The 24,328-nt window shown below is 39.7% G+C and overlaps 1 protein-coding gene across 5 annotated transcripts in view; it reads right to left on the bottom strand.

The window, feature by feature from the left end:
• Positions 1-24,328, bottom strand: part of LOC140476967 (DNA topoisomerase 1-like) — a 137,757-nt gene that overhangs the window by 97,552 nt on the left and 15,877 nt on the right. For 4 of the 5 annotated variants that reach the window (XM_072570010.1, XM_072570008.1, XM_072570011.1 and 1 more), the window contains exons 3-5: positions 12,319-12,475; positions 11,706-11,805; positions 7,116-7,165 (exon numbers count right to left, since the gene is read on the bottom strand). In XM_072570010.1, coding sequence (XP_072426111.1) covers positions 7,116-7,165; positions 11,706-11,805; positions 12,319-12,475 — 307 coding nt within the window. The remainder of the gene's footprint in view (positions 1-7,115; positions 7,166-11,705; positions 11,806-12,318; positions 12,476-24,328) is intronic. The other variant, XM_072570009.1, reaches the window with a different exon arrangement.

The following is a 24,328-nucleotide window of genomic DNA, read 5'->3' on the forward strand; positions in this document are numbered from 1 at the left end:
ACTTAAAAGGTGGCAGCTCCACAAATATCACAATCCTTAATGACGTAGGAGCTCAGCATATTAATGTAAAAGGCAGGCATTTTCATGACAATCTCATCCACTTTCCAAGATGTCCAGTATAATAAATGACACACTTCCTTCATTTCAATTCACTCTACCTGATAAAGACTAATTGTAGGATTTGGATTCTAGAGGAATTGAGTATAGGAGCAAAGAGGTCTTTCAGCAGCTGTACAGGGCCCTAGTGAGAGCACAACTGGAGTAGTATGTGCAGTTGTGGTCTCCAAATTTGAGGAAGGACATTCTGGCTATTGAGGGAGTGCAACATGGGTTCACAAGGTCAATTCCCAGAATGGCATTATCATATGTCAAAGATTGGAGCAACTGGGCTTGTATGCACTTGGGTTTAGAAGGATGAGAGGAGATCTGATTAAGACGTCAAAGATTATTACAGGATGTGATACTCTGGAGGCAGGAAGCATGTTTCTGCAGATGGGCGAGCCCAGAGCCAGACGACAAGTTTAAAAATAAGGGGTAGGCCATTTAGAACAAAGTTGAGGAGAAATTTCTTCACCCAGAGATTGGTGGGTATATGGAATGCCCTGCTCCAGAAGGCAGTGGAGGCCAAGTCTCTAGATACTTTCAAGAAAAAGTTGATAGAGCTCTTAAAGATAGTGAAATCAAGGGTTATGGGGATAAGGCAGGAACAGGATACTTATTGTGGATGATCAGCCATGATCATAATGAATGTTGGTGCTGGCTCGATGGGCTGAATGGCCTACTCCTGCACCCACTGTCATCATCATCTATGGTCAACATTCTAGCAATATTACTCAAGATGTGCTCCCAAACCAGTGCTCTGACCAAAACAAAAAATTTCAGGACAAATCAATTGCCAATTACTGCAGTAATAAACTAAACTTTAAAGTGTCTCTTTTGCATTGTATGATTCAATGAACTTTCTCCCTTTTAAATTATATGAATTATGGTATGAACCCATCAAGCAAAGAAATTTTTTTCCTGTTCAGCCTAGGTAACTCAGCCCTTTAGCTTACCCTGACATGTACATATCGACACAACATCGTGCTGTACTTTTCCACGTTCTATGCTCTAATATACGTATCAGCATGTCAGATCATCTGACTCTTTTGCCGATTACAGCTTTCTTTCATATCCTTTGATTGATTTAGCCTCAAGTACTATATTCAACTTCTTCTCAAAATCATACAATATTTTGGCCTTGATTGCAACCTCTGCTCATGAATTCTGCTGTATCATCACTCTCTAGGTGAAGAATTTTTTCCTCATTACAGTCATTAGGCTGTGACAGAGTTGTGCATAAAAGATTACTGTGCAAAACCTAAAGTGCATGGGATTGTGTTTTGGGGGGGTGGGAGTGGTCTGAAAGAAGTGTATTGAAATGGATAGAAAATTGGTTGGCAGAGAGGAAACAAAGTAGGAATTTTCAAGTTGGCAGGCAGTAACTAGTGCGATGTCACAGGGATCAGTGCTAGGACCCCTGCTGTTCACAGAGTATATTAATAAGTTGAATGAGGGAATAAAATGTAACATCTTAAAGTTTGAAGATGATACCAAGTTGGATGGGACGGTGAACTGCGACAAGGATGCAGAGGTCCTTCAGTATGATCCAGACAGGTTTGGTAGATGGGCAAATCAATGACAATTGCAGTATAATTTGGATAAATGGGAGCTCATTCACTTTGCAAGCAAAATCAAGGCAAATTACTACCTGAATGGCTGTAAATTGGGAGAGAGGAGTGTGCAGCAGGACCCGGTATCCTAGTGCACCAGTTGCTGAAGGTAGGCATGCAGGTGCAGCAGGCAGTAAAAGAAGGCAAATGGTATGTTGGCCTCCACTGTGAGAGGTTTTGAGTACCGGAGAGGGGATGTGTTGTTGCAATTTATACAGGGCCTTGGTGAGGTCACACCTAGAATATTGTGCACAATTTTGGTCTCCTTTTCTGGAGGAAGAATTCTCTTGCCCACAAGGTAATGCAGCGAAGATTTACCAGGCTGATTCCAGGGATGAGAGAACGTGAGGACTGCAGATGTTGGAGATCAGAGTCGAAAAGTATGGCACTGGAAAAGCACAGCAGGTCAGGCAGTATCAGAGGAGCAGGACAATTGACGTTTTGGCCATAAGCCCTTCATTGGGAATTCTGGGGATGGCAAGACTGACGTATGAGTAGAGATTGACTAGGTTAGGATTGTTTTCGCTGGAGTTCAGGCAAGTTGGAGGGTGGAAAATCTCAGAGACAAACTCTAACAGGACTAAGACAGTAGATGCAGGAAAGATGTTGGGTACATCCAGAACCAGGGGTCACAGTCTGAGGATTCAGGGTGGACTATTTAGGACGGAGATGAGGAGACATTTCTTCAACCAGAGTGGTGAGCCTGTGGAATTCATTACCACAGGAAGTAGTTGATACCAAAACATCGAATGTATTTAGCAGATAGCTAGATATAGCACTTGGGACAAATAGGATCAAAAGGTTATAGGAAGAAAGCAATATTAGGCTACTGCGTTCAACAATCAGCCATGATCGCAATTCATGGCGGAGCAGGCTTGTAGGGCTGATTGGCCTCCTCCTGCTCCCATGTTTTTATGTGACCTCTGGTTATAGGACCATCAGGAACATCCTTCCTTCATTTTGGCTGTCAAACTCAGATCTTTATAGATTTATAACAGATCCCCTCTCATCCTTCTGAACTCCTGCAAACTAGTCTCTAGCCGATTATCAATCCTCAGTCAGTGCCACCATTCCAGGACTTAGTCTAATAAACATTTGTTCCTTCTCTTTGGCAGAACATTCTTCCACTGATAAAAAAAGACCAAAATGCAATATTTTAGCTATAGCCTCACCAAGACCCTGTATAGTTATAGCAAGATGCCCCTGCTACTACCAAATGCCTTTTTCATGGCTTGTATCATCTGCACGCTTATGTTCAACAACTGGTGTGTGAGAACACCCAGATATCGTGGCACATTTCCCTCTCAATTTTACAGCTATTCACATAACAACTTGCCTTCATTTGTTGCTACCAAAGAAGATAATCTGACATTTGTTTACATAACACATCTGCCATGCATTTGACTTGTCCTTAAAGCAATAAGGGGGGTCTTCAAGAGATGAGGAACTGGGAATTTGCTATCACTGCCTGGAAGGGTGGTAAGCATAGGATCCCACCTTGAAGAATTATTTCTAAGTACATTTGCATAAGGAATACAAAGCTATGGTCCAAGTGCTGAAAAAAAAGCTACTTGGTTTCTTTTGATGGCTGCGGATTCAAGGGGCCAAAGGATACTTTTGTGCTGTCGATTTCTTTGACTAAATTAATTTTACTTTCAATACACTGACAACAAACAGGTTGACTTATTTGCCATAGAGACGGAACAAATGTTTATCAGACTAAGCCCTGGAATGTTGCCCATCAAACAGTTTCAAAAAAATCTCAAATAATTAAATGCACAGGCCAACTGGCATTTTACCAGAAACCACTAAAGGCACATGTTGCAAAATCTTCCCCAAATATCTAAAGATTACTACCTGGTATAATATGTAATGCCCAAGTACCAACCACTGGTGGCTTGGGGTCTTGTAGAGTACAACCACAATCCTTTGTGAGAGTCCACGAGGTTGTTCACTAGTCTTCGGTAGAGAAAGGATAACAAGCAAGTACAACTTGGTACAGGGAAAAATGGGACAATCTCAAGTGAACAAAGCAGGGGCCAATTCTTTATGAGCTGCTTTACTAGGAAGTGGGGTTGGAGCAAGGAATCAAATTTCAGAAGATGTAGTATATCAAAGAGTAAACACAAGGCAAAAGAGAAAAGTACTCATTCAGAAAATGATAAATATATTATAATTGGAATTGTTACAGAGTCCAAACCTAAGAGTACACCAACAGATAAAGTCAGAAGTCACAAAAAGAATAGAAAGATAAACCTAAAGAATCTGTATGTGAAGCATGTAGCATTCGTAATGAAACAGATTAATTAAAAGCATAAATAGAAGTATAATCTAAACAGCCACTACCGAGACATTGGGAACTGAAATCTTGAGAGGATGGAACTTAAGAAGAGGCTTGGAAAATGGTGGAGGGATGGCACCATCGGTTAAATGACAATATGCACACAATAGAAGGGGAAGACCCAAGTTCAGGAGACCAGAGTTAGAAACAGTTTGGAAAGAGATAAGAAATGTTAAGGGTAGAAGTCACTTGAGTGGTAAAGATCCTTGAAAACCCAGATTCTGTAACTGACAGTTGGGTTTATGATAAAGGAAGAAATCATAGGACCTTGTCAGAAAGGCAAGGTGTAGACAGGATGGATTTTAATCTTCATATGGAGGTGGCCCAGATGAAGGACTCAAAAGTGATTTCTAAGTTGTTTTAGAACAATAATGTCTGGAATTAAAGGAGGGAGTATTCTATAATAGACTTGATATTGTGCAACAAATAGAATTATTAAATAGGTGCTCATAGATGATAGTTAACATAGTTGAATTTTAAATTCACTTTGAAGGAGAGAGAGGAGTGGGGTTGAGTTTTTTTTTGAATAAAAAAGACAACAACACGGGCATGAAAACAGAGCTAGTTAAAAAATGATTTGGCACATTAGGTTGAAGGATTGCTCAACTTAGATGCAGCTGACAAAACAGTACAGCACAGCATTGCAACAGACCCTTTGGTCTATGGTATTGTGACAAACATGATACCCAGTTAAACTAATCCCTTTTGCCTGCCCATGGCTAGTATCCCTCCATTCCTTGCACATTCATGTGCTTTTCTAAAAGTCCTTTAAATGTCCCTATCATACCTGCCTCCACCACTACCCCTGACAGCATATTCCAGACTCTCACGATTCTAAAAAAACTTGCCCCTCCCATCTCCTTTGAACTTTCCCCCTCTCATCTTAAATGTATGTCCCCTAGTATTAAACATTTCAACTCAGAGATTCTGGCTGTCAATCCTATCTAAACAGCTCATAACTTTAAAGAATTCTATCAAGTCTCCAATCAGCCTCCGGTGCTCCAGAGTAAACAATCCATGTTTTTCTAGTCTCTCCTTATAGCTCATCCAGTCTAATCCATTTTGGTAAACCTCTTCTGCACCCTATCCAATGCCTCCACATTCTTTCTGGAAAGTGGCAACCAGAATGGAGTACAATACTCTAATTGGGGCCCAAACAAATTCTTATAATACTGCAGTACGTCATCCTGACTCTTGCATTGAGTTCTCCGACCAAAAAAAAAAGGCAAGCATGCCATATCTCAGTTATCTACCTACTATATTTCTACCTACACGTGTGGCCATTTTCAGGGAGCTACAGACTTAAACCCTAACAAATCGCTGTACATCATTACTATTCCGGCTCCTGCCATTAGTTATAGTTTTTCTTTACGCTTGATCTCCCAAACTGCAGAACCTCACACTTACTTGGATTAAACTCCATTTGCCATTCTTCTGCTCATACATGTCACTGATCGATATCTCACTGTATCCTTTGATAATTTTCTACACTATCCACAACTCCACAGAGTTATGCTGGGCAGACAATCTCAGAGCCTCACAATCCTCTCGAATACAATGGCTTACATGCAGGACTGCAGGTGTGTGCCTCTGTGTAACTCCTGACCGCCCACTCTCTCCTGCCTTGTGTTTGTGTTGTATAGAGCTATAGTCCATCAAGAAGGATGAGAGTTTGAGATGAGTCATTACTCAAGGCAGCAAAGGCCTGTAGCTCAAAGCTTCCTGTTCATGGATGACATTGCTGTGTTTTTGCTTAGGTCCACTGTCAGTCCACAGACTTGAGTATTTTCAACCAGTTTGAACTGGCCTCGGGTGCAATGATAAATTGAGGCAAGGGGTAGCTTATGTTCTTTGGTAACTAAACCGACCAATTTTTTATACTCTTCACCATTAGGACAGATTACCTGAACATTCAGAGGGACTAAGGTGTGCACATAACTTGGGAGGAGCATATGAGCAAGAGAAGGCAGAAACTGGACAGATGGAGAACTGCTTCCTCTGCATTGTGGTAAGAACTTGGATATCAGTTAGGAAATCCTCTGTTTATGGTGCAGGCCTGGCCTATTTCCTGAACTTGGGCAGCTGTAGTCACCTGAGCCATCTTCCACTTCATCTGGATGTTGAAGATGGACTGTCTTAAGGGACACCATGTGTAAAGTGCTGGATGTAGAGTGCATAGACCCTCATTATGCTACACCAAGTGCCACTAATTACTGAGGTTCTACCTGCCCTCGTTGTTAAGGATAGATTTGTCCTTGTTGCCGTAGAATGCTCCAAGTAATTAGATTGTATCACTCGTCCCTCACAGAAAAATTTGAGAAAGAAAACATCTGACAATAAGTCTAATCAGGCAGCTGTCATCACATAGCTTTGAGAAAAAGAGAGGGTTGATCTTGTTGGGTGTTGCTTGAGCAGACTGTCAAAGCCAGATTTTTCAAAAAAGCACCAAGACATCTCTTGGCTGGTATCACGAAGGGAAATCTTTCGGGTGTGCCTGGACTCTGTCGTGAGCAGGGAGCAAGACTATCACATCTCCTTCTAGAACATGCCTTTGCAAACGGAGTCTGAAGAGAGATGCATTGGTTCTTGCAGAGGTTCGGCCCTAGCAGCTGAGTGAAGCATGACTATGCTCTAGGTCTGCTCCCTGGGACGCACATCAAGACAAACAGATTGTGACTGGAAGACCATCAACTCAGTAAAAAGATACTCAAACACCAAAATAATCTGCTCACCTTTTCTCCCTTCCTGCCCCTCCACTCCACCATAGTCTTCAGCATAAATAACATCTTTTCTTATCTATTATCAGTTCTGAAGAAGTCACTGAATTCAAAACATTAACACTGTTTTCTTCCTGCAGATGCTTCTAGACATGCAGAGGTTCTCCAACAATTTGTTTTTGGTTCAGGTGTCAAACATCTAGAGTTTTGTTTTATTTTATTGCATTTGAGTCGATAGCTCTGAGCTGACAGAACAAAATGGGGTAAACAGCGTATTTTATGACACCAATTTGATTTTAAAATCAAACTTATTAACTCTAAAATATTACACAACGATTTACTTACCTCTTCCATAGGTTTTCTTTCACTTTCTTTCCTGTAGCATCATAGCTCTCCTGTAACAAATAGTAAGCTATATTGTTAATATTATACAGAGATTGAGAAATCATAAAACTCCAAGAAAATTGATCTTCAAAACCTAAAATATGAAGCAGCAGTGGAGACAGAGGGGCTGCAAAGGACAACATGGCATTAGGTGGGGAAAAAAAAAAAGAGTGGGGGTAAAGTGGAGGGGAGAGGAGCAAATGAACCTTTAACTGAAGGAATGGTGTATTGTAAAAAAAATTGTAATTGTAATGAACAAAGTCAATTTGATTATATCATAAGACTGAAAACTTTGTGATGAGAGTTGTTTCTGGGTTTTCACATCGCAAACAAAGGGGATTAAAAAGGTGTGGATGGACATCATCAAATAAGGCTAGATGGACTGAACTCAGAATGTAAAAGACCCATGTCCCATCGACAACCAAATAGTGGGAGTGAATTTGAGAAACAACTATGTGGCAAATTTCTGAGCACAAAAACAATAGTTGGGGTTTCAACTACCCAATATCAGCTGGTACAAAACAGTGAAAAATTCTTCACAAAATTCTTAAATATTCAAAATAATTTTTAGCTAGCATATAATCACTTAGTAAATTACAACACAATTCTAGATATAGGTTTAGGAAATGAAATAAAGCAGGCAGATTAAGTAGTGGATCACCATTTTAGAGATAGTTATCATAACACAGACCAATTTAGCATTATTATGGAAAAAGACAAAGATACAAGAGTAAATGTTCTAAATTGGAAGAAAGAAAATTCCAAAAATAAAGACAATCTGGCAAAGGGGTACTTGATATAGCTACTTGAAAAGAGGTCCAGTGGTAAATCAGTGGAAGGCATACAAAACAGGCGATTCTGTGTAAATGTGATTCCCAGAAAGAGGCTGGGATTTCCAAATTTAGACCCCTGGTTATCCAGCCATTAAACAGGACAAAACAAAAACAGAAAGAAAAGAGCTTATAACAATCTTTAAAAAAAACAGAATACTTTAGGAAGCTTCAACACTGTAGAAAGTATGGGGTGAAGTAAAAAAGGAAATTAAGAAAACAAGAAGCATTCACCATTCAATCGTTAGGCTAACTTTTAGTGCCAGCATTTAAAATTGTATCAAATTTCACCATTTGCCTTGACCATGTCCCTTATCACATTAGCTTTAAATTCTGGATCACCAGCCTATTTAACAATAAGCCAGCAGTGGCCGCCAGGAATGACCAACTTGAAGGTGGATGAATCGCAAGGACCAGAGGAACTACACAGTCAATAATTAAAAGGAAGCAAGGGAGAAAATAGCAGATGCTGAGGATCATTTTCTAATCCTCAATAAATATAGGGGAGGTACCAGAAAACTGAAAGTTTGTGAACATTGTACCATTATTCAAAAGTGGTTCAAGGAATAAGCCGAACAATGACAGGCTGCTCAGTCTAACTTTGATGACAGGCAAAGTACTAAAATTAATTGAGAGATAAGACTTATTGTTTCTTATTATTAATCCATATTTTTCAAGGGGTAGTCAGCTTTCTTTGATTAAGGGAAGAGCATTTCTTGCTTCTTCAAAGAATGTAATTATATTAGCTATGAAGAGGATTGGTGAGCTTAGAGCAATGGAGCTTTCCTATGTGGAATTTAGAAGATTCCACAAGGCAGTCTGGTCAGACAAAAGCACAAAGGACACAAGGGAATTTGGTGCATTGGATCCAAAATTGGCTTAATGATAGTAAACAAAGGGTAATTACTGATGCAAGTTTTTTTTAAAAATGGAAATTGGTTTGCAGTGGTGATGCACAAGATGAAACATTAATGGACCTTTTAATTAGATTAGATTACTTAGTGTGGAAACAGGCCCTTCGGTCCAACAAGTCCACACCGACCCGCCGAAGCGCAACCCACCCATACCCCTACATTTACCCCTTCACCTAACGCTATGGGCAATTTAGCGTGGCCAATTCACCTGACCTGCACATCTTTGGACTGTGGGAGGAAACCGGAGCACCCGGAAGAAACCCACGCAGGCACAGGGAGAATGTGCAAACTACAGTCGGGGACTGTGGTATACATTGATGTTTAGACTTGAACATGACAGGCACAATTAATGGCTTGGTTCAGTGGGGGGGTGGTGGTGGGAGGTTGTGGTAAATGGAATTCGATCTAGAGAAGTTGAATTTCAAGCAGCCAAAAATGTTATACACAAAAACTGGGAGGATTTTGAGAGGGGTAGAAGTTCTGAGACCTTGGGAGTGATCATCTACAGGTCAACATGATGGTAAAGAAGGCATATGGGATGATTTATTTCATTGGGCAAAGTGTAATACAGAAGCAGTATTGCAATGGTGGAACTATCCAAGACACTGGTTAGGCTGTCTGATCTGGTTACCATATTATAAGACTGATGTACTTATTCCAGGGGGAGACTATGAAAAAGGTTTGCAAGAATGCTTGAAAATTGCAACTGAGCAAAGATTAAGTAATTGTTTTCCTTAGAAAGAGGATGACTTAATTGTTGCATATAAAATAATTAGGGGATGGAATAGGGTGCATGGGATTGACCTGTTTTTTCAACAGAGGCACTTACCCAGGATCACAGATTTAAGATAATTGATAGGAAGATTAGAGAGGACATGGGGAAACGCTTTTTCACTCAGAGGATGGTGGTGGTCTGAAATTCACTATCCAGTTTGGTGATTGAAGCAAAAGCGTACAACTCATGAAAAGTAATCTAGATTTGCACTTGAATAGAACTATAATTTACAAGATCACAGACTGTGTGCTAGCAAATGGAATTATAATGAGCTGCTATAGATGGATAGTTTTTTTCTGTGCTTTCACTTTTTTGCAGTTTTAAAGTGTCTCAAGTAATTAATGATACTTGAAGTGCAATTGTTGTATTAGGGACAAAACTGAACTGTTCAGCTTTGAGCTCTTTGGTAAGTGGAAATTGTGTTTATGTTAGTGGCTTTTTGTGTATAATCTTGCCAGTTATCTTAAAATTCATGTTTGCCTTGCATCATGGCTTTAGATTTAATATAATGGTGATATTTACTGAGGATATTTTTAAATTCCTTTAATTTTGCTGCTGTGCAATTGAAGTATCAAATATGTTAACACAAAATAGAATGTATTACTACATGACTCCATCACCTAATAAATGAGAATGGAAAAAAAATTAAAAACCTTAAAGTAACCAAAGAGAAATCCTCAAGCGGAGCCATAAGCCGATAAGATGTCACAGCAAGTCACTCAGCAAATGGAGTCTGCTCCGCCATTCTTTGAGATCACTGCTGATCTGATAAGGTTTCCTCATAACTCCCAATTCCCTTACTCATTAAAAATCAGTGTACCTCAATCTTGAATGTATGAGATGATCTGGTCTTGTAAGCCGTTTGGAGTAAAGGATTTCACAAATCAATAACCAAGGAGTAAAATTTTCTCCGCATTTTTGTCTTAAATGGGGCAACACTTTACACAGATTCTGCCACCTGGTCCTAGACTGTTCAGAATGTGGGAAGCAACCTCTCCATGTCTAAATTGTAAGCCCCAAAAGAATCCAATTTATTTGAACTCCATTAAGTACATGCCCAATGAACTCAACCTGTCCTCGTAAGAAAATCCTTCTAATCCTAAAATCAACTTCTCTGGACTGCCTCTAATGCTAATATATTTTTCCTTAAAGGAGAAACAAATTGTTCATAGTATTCTACCTATGGCTGGACTAGTGCCTTGTCTAGTTTAAGCGAGACCTCATTTTTATGCTCTACTTCCTTTGAAATGAAGGGCAGTCAAATTGCCTTCCCTAATACTTACTGAACTTGTACACTAATCCATCTGAAGTCTTTCACCTCTATTCTCCCTGCCAAAGTGCTTTTATATTTTCCTCACATTATATTACACCTCCCAAAGCTTTGCCCACTCACTCAGTCAATATTCCTCTAGACTGTTGTCTTCCCAATTTGCCTTTCCACCTATTTTATGTCATCCACAAACTGTAAAATGGTTCATTCACTTCCATCACCCAAGACATGAAATCCTCCAGGTATGTGGGTGAGAACTAGAATTTTGATCTCTAAAGTATTTGAGAAATGCATTGCTATTCTTTGATTTTGATAACCAGATTAACTAATAAGTCTCAAGTTTTACATTTGCTCCACTAGCTGTAGAAAAACCTGCTATAAACATTGCACATGAACCACTTAAAAAAATTCTCTTTTATCCTGAGTTTGACTCAAACAACATTTCCAATGCTCTCCTAATTGCTCCTTACTGAGAAAGGGACCAAACACTATATATAGTTATAAGAGCTCAGCATTGATCTGCATTGTATATAGAATTGGCTGATCTCAGGCAGCTGAGAAGAAGTTTGATTGGAACAGAAAATCAAAGAAAAAGGCAGTTTGGATCCCACAAGAGGAAATTCAAAATAGGTTATGTAAAGTGAGAGGCAGACAGCTTCATAAAACTGCACAGCTACAAACAGCAGACGGTAAGGAAAAGAGGACAACATTGGGAAGCTGGGAAAATAAATGCCTACAAGCATAATTTCAGTAGCAATTTACCTTTTGTTCAATCTTTACTTCTTTGGTAATATGCATCTCCGAGTCGTCTCCCTTGTGCTTTTTTTCCAGGTTTTCTCCTACCAGATTATTCTTGCGTTTCCTATAAATGAAAAAGGAATGAGAAAGGAGAAAAGACAAATCATGTTTTCATCATCCGCAACCAAACAAGAAGCTTCAGCCATTGAACAATTAGACTGCCAAGCTCAAGAAGTACAAAAAAAAGTTGCTGGAAAAGCTGAGCAGGTCTGGCAGCATCTGTGAAGAGAAAATCAGTAACATTTCAGGTCCAGTGACACTTCCTCAGAATGGGTCACCAAACCTGAAACATTAACTCGGATTTCTCTTCACAGATGCCGCCAGACCTGCTCAGCTTTTCCAGCAACTTGTGTTTATTTCTGATTTACAGCAAATGCAGTTCTTTTTGTTTCAAGGTAGGTGGATCACTGGAACCGAAATGTTAACTGCTTTCAGTCTGCAGGTGCTGCCAGACATATTTGGAGTTTTCTCAGCAATTTCAGTTTCGGTTTTTGATTTCCAGCATCTGTAGTTCTTTGGGGCTTTTTTTGGTCTATTAAGTTCTTCACTGTGTTAATATGTTTCATTCAATTGTTACCTGTTACTTGGTTCTTTCTCACTCTTGGGCCAAGGTGGTGAATCATGTTTTGAACTTTTGTTTTTCTCATCATTGTTTTTTTCCTCCTTGTTTTCCTTTTTAGATTTTGAGACATTTTTCACCTTCTCCTCATCCTTTGAAATGGCATTGTTCAGTCCTGAAATAAAAGGATTAAAATAGATGAATGCTAAGTAAGCATGCACCATATACAAATGCAGAGTTGCTGGAAAAATAGGGAAATCTGGCATCAGTTGATTGGGCAATAATTCCAAATATTTCAAAGTAGGATGTTCTTGAAAGATTTTGAATCTAATACATTATACATGTACCCCACCATAAAAATTAAGCTTATTTAACACTTCCTTCTTCAAAATAAATTAGTTTACAAGACATTCAATGAGAAAAATTCAAAATATTCTTCACAGAAAAAGGGTACAAGCCAAAATAAAGGGGTAACCAGAAACTTGTTGAAGAGATAAAGCTTTAAAAAAAAGATCTTAAAAGTATTCTTACAAGGAGAAAAATGTGAAGTTGAGGAGTTTAGGGAGGAGATTAGACCTATTTGACTGAAGTCATAGTGACAATATCAGAGGGAAAAAGGAGATGTGGTATAAGCTAGAACCAGAGGTAAAAATATATTTTAAAAAAGAGATGAGAGAAGGAATTATGTATCTGCAGTAACTCTTTTCTGAAGTGCTTCCAATGCAAATACAAGTGTTCTGTAAGAGACCAAAACTATATACATCTCACCAGTGCCCTGCAAGGTGGAGCTTTTATACTCCTTAAAAAAGTCAACATTCCACTTAGCTAATTACTTGCTGCACCACCATGCAACTTTTTTGATTCATCTACAAGGAAATGTAAATCCTTTGATCTAACATTGATTTTCTAAATGTCCTATAACTACCTTCTTAAGGGATTCTACCATTTTTCCCAACGACAGATGTTAAATTAACTGGGCTATAGCTTTCAGCTATTTCAGTATTACATTTGTGGCTTTCCAGCACTGAAGGTACATTTGAAATTTACAATGCATCGACTATCTGTGCAGCCAATTCCTTTAAGACATCTAGGATGCAGGCTATCCGTCCAGACAACTTTAATCAGGCTTTAGTCAAATTAGTTTCCTTAATACTGTTCTCTAATGGTTCTTATAACTTTTTAAAAGTTGTGCTAATCAGGAGAAAGTTTGAACTTGCAGGGCACCTCAGATATATATAGTTTGTCTCTTATCGAACACATGTATTTGCACTGGAAGCAGTTCAGAAGAGAGTCACTACAGATACATAATTGTTTCTTATCTCATTTCTCGATATATTTTAAAACAAAACAAACAATTTTAAAATTCCATTATTATTGATTTCATTAGCTGGGTTCAAATAGCATGAAATGGTCTTTGTTAAAAAAAAGGACCAATGTTACTTAAAAAGGCCACTGTAATCAGCCTATGTATCTCTTCCACCAATGATCTCTTTCCTTTGATATTTTTCATTTCACCCAAAGAGGCTTGATTTTGATACTTTGGAACAAAATAATTACTCAACTATATTGGACTGGTGTTCGATTAATAAAACTATCTTTCTTTTCTTTGACTTCTGACTTGTCCACATCAGTCCAACAGTGGCACCTCTACATCATGGCTAATTTTACCTGAAGGGTTTGTAGACATAATGGTAAGGTTACTGAACTAATAATTCAAAACTCCAGAGACATAGGCTCAAATTCCAGATGGCAGATGGTGACATTTAAATGTGATAAAATCTAGAATTTATGCTAGCATAATTGTGATCATGTGATTGTTGTAAAAACACATCTGGTTCAATAATATCCTTTAGAATAATTTCAGGCCATTATTAGTCTAGCCTATGGGACAGGTCTCAACATTGGCACAGTTAAAGGACAGGGTTGTTGATGCCGAATCAAAGTCAATTGTTGTGTATTATTTCATTCATATGATCTTGATATAAGTGATTGGCTTTCCAAGCGGTTTCAGAAGGTGGCTGAGTGTCAAAATGTCAGCCAGACCAGGAAAGGGTGGTCCTTTAGGGTAGGAACTCAGTCATCCTGCAGAACATTAGCCGGTGTTTTGGATTACTAGTCTAGTGACAAAACCACTATCCTACTTCCTTCCTCTCAGGCTGATGAATCACCATACCACCATGCTGAACACCACTTGGAGTTGGCAAAGGGACTGAACGTGCTCTGGCAGGGGATATCCACCCAGATAGCCAAGTTCTAAAGGCTTGGTCTGCAACAGGTGGTGACAGAACTCAGAAGTATAAATCTTCTTGACCTTGTCCTCACCAATCTACCGGTCATGAATGCATCCGTGACAGTATTGGTAGGAATGACTACTACACAACTTTTGTAGAGACAAAGTCCTAAATTCATACTGATGATGCCCTCCACATATTGTTGCACTTAAGTGGAACAGACTACAACAAAAATTGGGCAACTCAAAACTCACCATAAATGAGCCTCTGTCAGTTAAAAGCAGCAGCAGAACCGTATACAACCACAATCTATAACAGGGAAAAAGTGAGGATATTCCTGATGAAGAGCTTATGCCCAAAACGTCAATTCTCCTGCTCCATGGATGCTGCCTGACCTGCTGTGCTTTTCCAGCACCACACTCTCGACCACAATCCATAACAGACATATTCCCCATTCTTCCATTTCCATAAAGTTGAGCGATCAACCCTTGTTCAAGAAACAGTGCAGCTGGGCATTCCAGGAGCAGCATCAAGGTGACTTAAAAATAAAAGTGCCAATCTTATGCAGCTACAAAGAACTACTTTCATATCAAACAACTGAAACAGCAGGCAACAGGGCGATGTTCCAACGTGATCGAAGCTTTGCAGTCCTGGTACATCCAGCTGTGAATGGCATGAGTGAACAAATAAATGACAGGAGGATCCTAGAACATTAGATTCCACAAGTACAAAAGAAATTATCTGTCCTGGCTTCCTCAGAGGACCCCCAGCATCAGAGATACCAGTCTTTAACCAATTCACCCCACAGGATATAAAAGGAATGAATGAAAGTGCTGGATACTGCGAAGGATATGGATCTGACAACATTCCAGCAATAATATTGACAGGCTCATGCTCCAGAAATAGCCAGAGTCCTAGCCAAGCAGTTTGAGTACAAAAATACTTATTCAACAATATGAAAAACTTCCATGTATGTATATACTAAAAGCAGGGAAAATCCAATCTGGCCAATTACTGCCCTATCAGTATTCTATCAAAGTAATAAAATGGATATTGTGATAATGCACTTGCAAAAAAAAACCTGCTTCTGGTCACTGTTTAGGTTGCACCATGGCCACTCAGCTTCCAAACTCATTACAGCCTTCATCCAATTATGAGCAATAATGAGGCGTTTAAGAGTGACTACCCTTGACAGCAATGCAGCATTTGACCAAGGGTGGCATAAAGGAGCCGCACCAAACCTGAAATCCAATGGGAAACAGGTTAAAAAAAGTCTCTGCTGGTTGTGGTCACAGTTAGCACATAGGAAGATGGCTGTGGTTGCTGGAAGCCACTTATCTTAACCACAAGACATTATGGGGGTCTCTCTCAGGATAGTGTGATAGGTTCAATTAACTTCAGTTGCTTCAAGCTCTTCTGTCATAAAAACCTGTTAGAAGTGGGGTGGTTAGCTGATGATTGCATAATGTTCAGCAGCAATCACCACTCTAGATACTAAAGCTGTTTGTTCACGTAGAGCAAGTTCTAGGCATCATCCAGGCTTGGAAATGATAAGTGGCAAATAGAATTTGCACCATGCAACTGCTGTGCAATGACAAAGTCCAACAGGACAGAATCTATCCACTGCATCTTGATATACAAAGCATTAATAGTGCAGGGTTCAGTAATATCAACACCTTGGGTGTTTAACAGACTAGTAACTGAAGTAGGTCAGCTATGTGTGTTCTGTGGCTACAAGGCCAGATCACAGGCTAGGAATTCTGTGGCAAGTAAACTTACCTCCCATCTTCCTCATGCCGGTTCACATCTGCAAGGTACAAGTCTACAATAGGATGGAAAACTCCACTTGCCTGGATAGATCTAGCTCTAACACCACAAAAGCTGGACACCATCCAGGACAAAGCACTTCACGTTACTGGCACCCAATCCACTTCCTTCACCACAAACACACACTGCTAGCAGTGCGTACCTTCTAACGTTGCACTGCAATAACTCAACAAGGCTCATCTGTCAGCATCTTTCAAACCTGCAATCTGTACCACCTATGGTGTCCCTCCAATGCATTGACTGCAGTAGTTAGAGGAATCAACACCATCACCTTATCCAGGGCAATTAGAGATGGAGAATAAATACTAGTCTAGTAAGCAACACCCACATTCCATAAAATAAATTTAAAATAATGCATTTTTGATTCAATAAACCAAGTTCCTGGCACGGTTTTAGTTTTGTTTTAAACATAGTTTTGTTCCTGTTTTCCAAATCTTAATTATATATTTTAAATAGTGTGATGTTCAATTTATGCATTTGCCAAAAGTCTTATACATTTCAATCTTGAATGAATTGCAAGTTTTTCTTATTTTATTAGATTTTTTTTTCCTCTTAAAATGTTTCACTTCCTCCAGTTCATGCTGATCTATAACAAAATCCCATGTATTGGCTTGGATTTTGTTTTGCAATATACATGTCTAACCAGAACAACTTCTCTTAAAGCTTACACCACTCACAGGATCACCTTCAGGTCACCTGAAGGTTTAGAGCTACACTATCTTAAAATTTCCTTTTCTAAACATTGATCACTATGTTAAATCACTTCCATCCTCTAGATTTAACAATGTCAGAATATCATAAACAACCATTGCAGTTCCACACTAAGTCAGTTTCCAGCATCTTATTTTAAATATGAGTATTTTTATTATAGCTCTGCAATTTCAAAGTTTATCCATTACGTGGCCTTTGACGAAGAACCAATTCTTGCCTGTTCTTTCCTTCTACTGCATGAAGTGTCTGGCTGAGGTCTCATTTTCCACCTATCAAATTATTTTCCACTTCTGCTTCAGGTTCACCTTGTGCTTAGACTATATTATAGAATTATTTCCAAATATTTGGAAATCGCCACACCACTTGTATATTTTCATCTATTTTGTTGAATTTTCCTCTCATCAGCAAGTAGGATATTTCATTGGCTCAAGATCTCTCATTTCTAGTTTTAAGGCTAACACTTAACATCAATTATTCATGCAGTTTAGGTATAATAGCTATCTACACATACCTCCAGTCTCCTCGTGGATTATTTCTCAATGATGCACTGTTCCAGTTTCATATCTACAGTTCTATATTTTGCCAATATTTTTCATAATACACATTGCTCTATTCTGAGAAAAGTACCAACCTTGGGGAGTTGAAAGTTACATTTTTATCTAGCTTAAGCACTACCAATGTTTTTTCCACCTTATACAAAGGATTTCCTATTTGCTCTTTTATTAATTCAAATCTCATGTCCCTACCTGCTAGAGTTCCTTCAGATGCTACTCTGCCCTCATCTCTAATTCCATTCTTCCAATCTCCACGTAAAACCAGAAGCTAGAGTAGAATTAGGCCACGGGGTGGCATGGTGGTTCAATGGTTAGCACTGCTGCACCAGGGACCATGGTTCAATTTTACCCTCACGAGACTGCGTAAACAAAAACAAACAAACCAAACAAACAAACCAATCTACTCATGTCTGTGTGGGTTTCGTCTGGGTGCTCCAGTTTCCTCCCACAGTCTGAAGAGGTGCAAGTTAGGTGGATTGGTTGTGCTAAATTGGATTCACAATGGGAAACATACGGTTATGGAGATAGGATTGGGAAGAGTCATGGTGGGATGCTCTTCAGAGGAACAATGTAGACTCAATGGTGTGCTTCCATGCTGTAGAGATTCTTTGATTTAGCCCATTAAGTGTACTCCACTGTTCAAAGATTGGCAGCACAGCAAGATGCTCCAGTTGGAGCTCATCCCTCCACCCATTTACTTTTTCTCCCTTCTCTCAGCCTTGGACACCAATCCCTGGCCTCTGACTCCCAGTTTTCAACCCGTGGGGGGAGAATCGTTGGCTTACAAATAGTGGCCAGAGCAGGAATGCCTGGGAGCAACAACCCAGGGCAAGAGTGTGGTGGTAGCCAGACCACATGCAGGCATCCTTGCGCTGATTTGCTGCAGTGAGCCCTTAGAGACACGGTGACGTTTGCGTTTTTAAACTTTGTTTCTTGTTTTCTGCCTATAGTAATACTGTGGGTAGCTGTTATGTAATTTTTTTATTTATTTCACTATTCTATAACTAAGGATTTTATCTTGGTATGCTGTACTAAAAGGGTGCCACACGTTTGTGACATTGCTACATGCAATTAGTCTGTAACTGAAGAAGCTATACTTCGGTATCTTTGGATCTAAGGTGGTGCTTAGATCAAAAGTGGCGACTTAGAAATTTTTCACTGTACTCGTTTGAGTAAGGGACAATAGAGCTAATTCAACATGCAACTCTTGTTATCACTATCAGATGGCTTACTTACCAAATCTTATGTTAGCCATTCAACCTCAAAAATTCACTGCAATCTTCCTGTCCAAACAGGTTCCTGTACCTTGCTGCCTTTCTTTAAACTTGCTTGGGCTGCCCATGGTATCAGATTTTCTATTTTACCGAGGTTAAAAACGAAAACACTATTTGTGTAACTGGCAGTTTCTTTTATTCCAGATGCTCCCTTGTGATCTTACAATGAACTGATACACCTACATTATTTTCTAAGCTTCCTTTCATTTTTATATTGCATAGCCTTGGATAGATTCCTAAGAAATTAGGACAGTAACAGAATATATATATCCCACTACAACTTCGACAAGATTTGTGGTTGATTTTGGATTTCAACTTAACTTTACAAACAGTTCTGTATTTCTCTTGATTTCAGAGAGAAAATCTCTCGAGTCACAGAGCTAGTGGGAGGGTTAACAGAGGGTGCTTCAGTGTGATTTGTACAAGTTGACTGTGTAGACAAATGCATGGAAAGTGCAGTATAGTAATAGACAAATCAGAGGTTCTCCAATTTTATAGCAAAAATAGGAGGCAGATGATCTGAATAGCAATAGATTGATAAAGAGGGAGGTACAATGAATGCCCTTGTGCACCCTTAAGAGGTGATTTCATAGAGACATATAGGATTCTTAAGGGGCTTGACATGGTAAATGCTAACAAGATATTCCGCCTCATGGGTGGGTCTAGGGCTAGACAGCATTGTTTCTATGTTAATTCTGCAACTAAGTCAAAATTTCAATCGTGTGCAGTAGACCATGATGTGTAGGAGCAGAAGGAGGTCATTCAGCCTATTGAGGCTACTCAGTAAATTAGTGAGGTAATGGCTGACTTGATAATCCTCAACTCCCTTATCCTGCACTTTTCCCCAGAACCCTTGATTTTTCTGACTGATTAAAACTCTGTCTCAGCTTTGAGTTTACTTAATCAGTGCAGGTTCATAGCTCCTTGAAAGTGGAGTCACAGGTAGATAGGATAGTAAAGAAGGCGTTTAGTATGCTTTCCTTTATTGGTCAGAGTATTGAGTACAGGAGTTGGGAGGTCATGTTGTGGCTGAACAGGACATCAGTTAAGCTAATCTTGAAATATTGCATGCAATTCTGGTCTCCTTCCTATCGGAAAGATGTTGTGAAACCTGAAAGAGTTCAGAAACGATTTACAAGGATGTTGCCAGGGTTGGAGAATTTGAGCTATAGGGAGAGGCTTAATAGGCTAGGGCTGTTTTCGCTGGGGTGTCAGAGGCTGAGGGGTGACCTTATAGAGGTTTACAAGACCATGAGGGGCATGGATAGGATAAATAGACAAAAAATCTTTTCCCTGGAGTGGGGGAGTCCAGAACTAGAGGGCATAGGTTTAGGGTGAGAGGGGAAAGATATAAAAGAGATCCAAGGGGCAACTTTGTCATGCAGAGGGTGGTGCATGTATGGAATGAGCTGCCAGAGGAAGTAGTGGAGGCTGGTATAATTACAACATTTAAAAGGCATTTGGATGGGTATACGAATAGGAAGGGTTTAGAGGGATGTGGGCCAGGTGCTGGCAAATGGGACTAGATTAAGTTGCAATATCTGGTCGGCCTGGATGAGTTAGACCAAAGTGTCTGTTTTTGTGCTGTCTATCTCTATGACTATGCACCAATTTAATCAGCTGGGGAGAAATTTCTTCTCAGTTGAAATTCTTTGGAACTCCTTGCTACGAACAGAGGTGGGAGCAGAGTCCTTTTGTATATTTAAGGCGGAGATAGATTCTTGATCAGAAGGAGAATCAAGGGTTACAGGGAAAGGACAAGAAAATGGACACGAGGAATGTCAGATCAGCCCTAATCCTATTGAATGGAAACCGGCTCATGGGATTGAATAGCCTACTCTATTTCTTTTGGTCTTACCTATTGCTAAAAGAAAGAATGCAGGTGCAGCAGGTGGTAAAGACAACAAGTGAAATGTTGACTTTCATAGCAAGAGGATTTGAATACATTGCAGGATGTCTTGATAAAATTGTACAGGGCTTTGGTAAGATTAATCCTTATCTTAGGATGGATGTTCTGGCTGTTGGAGGGAATGCAACAAAAGGTTCCTAGAATGGTACATTTGAAGATTGACTATAGTCCTAACCAATTTAGTCTATGGAATTTAGAAGGAGGTTATGCAAACTCAAAGCTATACATTTCTGACAGGATTAGACATGAAGATTCCTGATGAGAGTCCAGATCCAGGGGTCACAGTTTAAATGTATGGGGTAAGTCATTTAGGACTGAAATAAGGAGAGATTTCTTCACCCAGAACTGGTGAGCCTGTTGGATTCTCTGCCCAGAAAGCAGTGGAGGCCAAAACAGCGAATGTTTTCAAGGAATTTAGATACAGTTCTTATGACAAAAAGGATCTAAAAGGTACAGAGAACAGGGTACAGAGTTGTATGATCGGCCAAGTTCACATTGAACACTGAGCCGCCCCAAAGGGCTGATTTGCCTAGTCTAGTTCCTATTTCTTCTCCACATTTTGCATTTGATGTAGTATTTTTGAGTTGATATTAGTAGTCATACTGTGCTAGTATAAATATTTATGCAATTCCTCCTCCGTTTTCTCATTGTTACTTCCAAGATTTCATTCTCTTATGGAACTACGCTCAATATGGTCTCTCTTCCTTTTTCTATTATTAAAGATGCTCCTGCTGTCCATTTTTACATTACTTGCTTGTTTACCCTCAGTTTATTTCTCCCAGTTTACTTCTGTCATACTTTAAAATTTTCCGAATCCTCTGGTTTACTACTAACATTTGTCACACTGCATGTTTTTCTTTCAATATTTTTCTTTCAAATTCATACCATCCTTGTGTCTTTCTTGGCTAACCAAAATTAGTTTATCCCTTCCTTAGGATCCTTCTCCCTCAAAAGGGATATGATGGCTGAGTCAGGAACTACGTTCTTAAATGTCTGCCATTCACCCACAGTCTTTTCAGCTTTGCTGTTTTAATAGCCCACTCCAGCTATCTCAGCCCTCAGTCCTCTGTAATAAACTTAAACAAGAGTAATTAGTCATTTCCAACCCAAGTTTTAAACCCTCAACTGAATGCTAAATTCTATCATGACCCTTGGGGATATTCTACTCCAACATTTATTAAAACTGCCTCATTATCAGATCCAACTTGATCCTAGTTGGAGCCGCAACATATTAGCATCTTGTAGGTTGTATTTAATGTAGCTTACTATTCAATATTTTTCAGTACAATCTCCTTACTTGTTCTATCATTATTGTTGGTACAGCGGATGGTGACAATTGGATTGTTCCCTTCTAGTCCAAATTTCTCTCTTGCTCGGAAGAGCTGTCCTCAACTTTGACACCAAGATAACAGTCTTTGGAAGTCAAGCACACAGCTGGAGAAAACAGTATTCATCCCCTCAGATCTCTTGTCTGTTACCACTAATGCATACCTAGGGCCTCCCCCAACTTGAATGATTCCCTGTGCCACAGAGTTTATGGCCCATTCACTAATCCTTTCCATTGTCCTTGCTCTCAGCCACATGGCTTGTTAGAAGCTCATAAATGCTGGACAGTTTTCCCTCGCTGTTAGAAGTTCTGATGAAGAATCTTAACTCTGCTTTCTGCCCACAGATGGTGCCAGACCTGCTGAATTTCATTCAGAATGTGCGCTTTTGGCTCAGATCTCCAGCTTCCGCAGTTCACTTTAAAGGATAACACTTGTTTGATCAAAATGGTATATGAGGCACAGTGGGGTAAACAGCAGAGATGGATCAGATGTAATTTGTTAATAGCCTTCTTCTCCCCTCCAAAAACACTTTTCAGGAGGGCTAAAATCACTATTCAATGTGAGGTTAAGAAGTAGATCAGGGATCAGTCACTAAGAAACCTTAATACAACTGTTCAAAAAGAGGATAACTATCCAGTGGATAGAGTTATACCTTGCCCATCATGTGAAGATTCTGATTGCAGGAGGTCAATCATCTTGCTGCAGGGGTTTCCTTAGCTCAACTATTTTCAGCTACTTCTTCATGGCTTTTCAACTATGAATACGTCAGAAACATGCTGTCTGTTGTTCATTGCTATTCATCTCCACTTGCAATTTCTTAGATCCTAAAGGTTGTCTACATTTGCTGGCAACAAGGAATACACAAAACTAGACTTTTCTCACTTTAAAAGACCATTTCCAAACACAGTACCTAGCCATTTTCCCTTCGCATCGAATGGCAATACCACCAAAGTCACTACTAATATTCAGTATTCGCTATTAGTCATAATTTCAAATATTCAAGTCATATAAATTCTGTGGCTTCGAGAGCAAATCAGAGACTTCATATTCTGAGAAACAAGGCTCACTTCCCGGTTTCCCAAGGGCTTTCTACCATCCATAAGGTTTGACTTAGAACAAAGCAATCCTTTTGAACAAAAAAGTTTAAAATCACAACACTAGGATTATAGTCCTACAGATTTATTTGGAAGCACTAGCTTCCTCTATCACCTGCTAGCCAAAACACTCATACTCTCCGTCACAGTGTCTTAGAAAGCAGATGTAAGTGACGACTAATACTTTAAGTTTCCTTTTAAGTCATGTACTATCCAAACTTTTACACTTCAACATTAGATTACATTACAGTGTTGAAACAGGCCCTTCAGCCCAACAAGTCCACACCGACCCTCTGAAGTGTAACCCACCCATACCCCTACATTTACCCCTTACCTAACACTACGGGCAATTTAGCATGGCCAATTCACTTGACCTGCACATCTTTGGACTGTGGGAGGAAACCCACATAGACACTGGGAGAATGTGCAAACTCCACACAGTCAGTCGCCTGAGGCAGGAATTGAACCCAGGTCTCTGGCGCTGAGAGACAGCAGTGCTAACCACTGTGCCACCCATGAACATTCCTTCATCAATATATGGTCTCAAAATTGTGGGACTCACTTCATAGCAGTACAAGTGCATTCACAATGCCAGCTATAGTAGCATTCAAGGTTCGGTACCAAAGAGGTAAATAGAATAAAATCCCTATAATTGTGGAAACAGGCCCTTTGGCTCAACAAGTCCACATCAACCCTCCAAAGAGGGCCTCACCCAAACCCATTCCCCATTATATTGCATTTACCCCAGAGTAATGTACCTAACCTTCACATTCCTGAACACTATGGGTAATTTATCATGGCCAATTCACTTAACCTGCACATCTTTGGAGCAACCAGAGGAAACCCATGCAGAAACAGGGAGAATGTGCAAACTCCACACAGTCACCCGAGGCCAGAATTGAACTTGGGTCCCTGCCGCTGTGAGGCAGCAGTACTAACCACTGAGCAACCATGCTGCCCTAAATGGTTTTAAACACATTTATCTATCCTGTTCATGTATCCCTTCAATCACGTTTCCTCTATTGATCTGTCTGACCTGTTCTTGGAGATTCTGCCCTGCCATTAGCCCAGGGTGTGAATTCCACAATCTCACAGCTTTG

The sequence above is a fragment of the Chiloscyllium punctatum genome, chromosome 5 (genome assembly GCF_047496795.1).
Source record: "Chiloscyllium punctatum isolate Juve2018m chromosome 5, sChiPun1.3, whole genome shotgun sequence".
Lineage (NCBI taxonomy): Eukaryota > Metazoa > Chordata > Chondrichthyes > Orectolobiformes > Hemiscylliidae > Chiloscyllium > Chiloscyllium punctatum.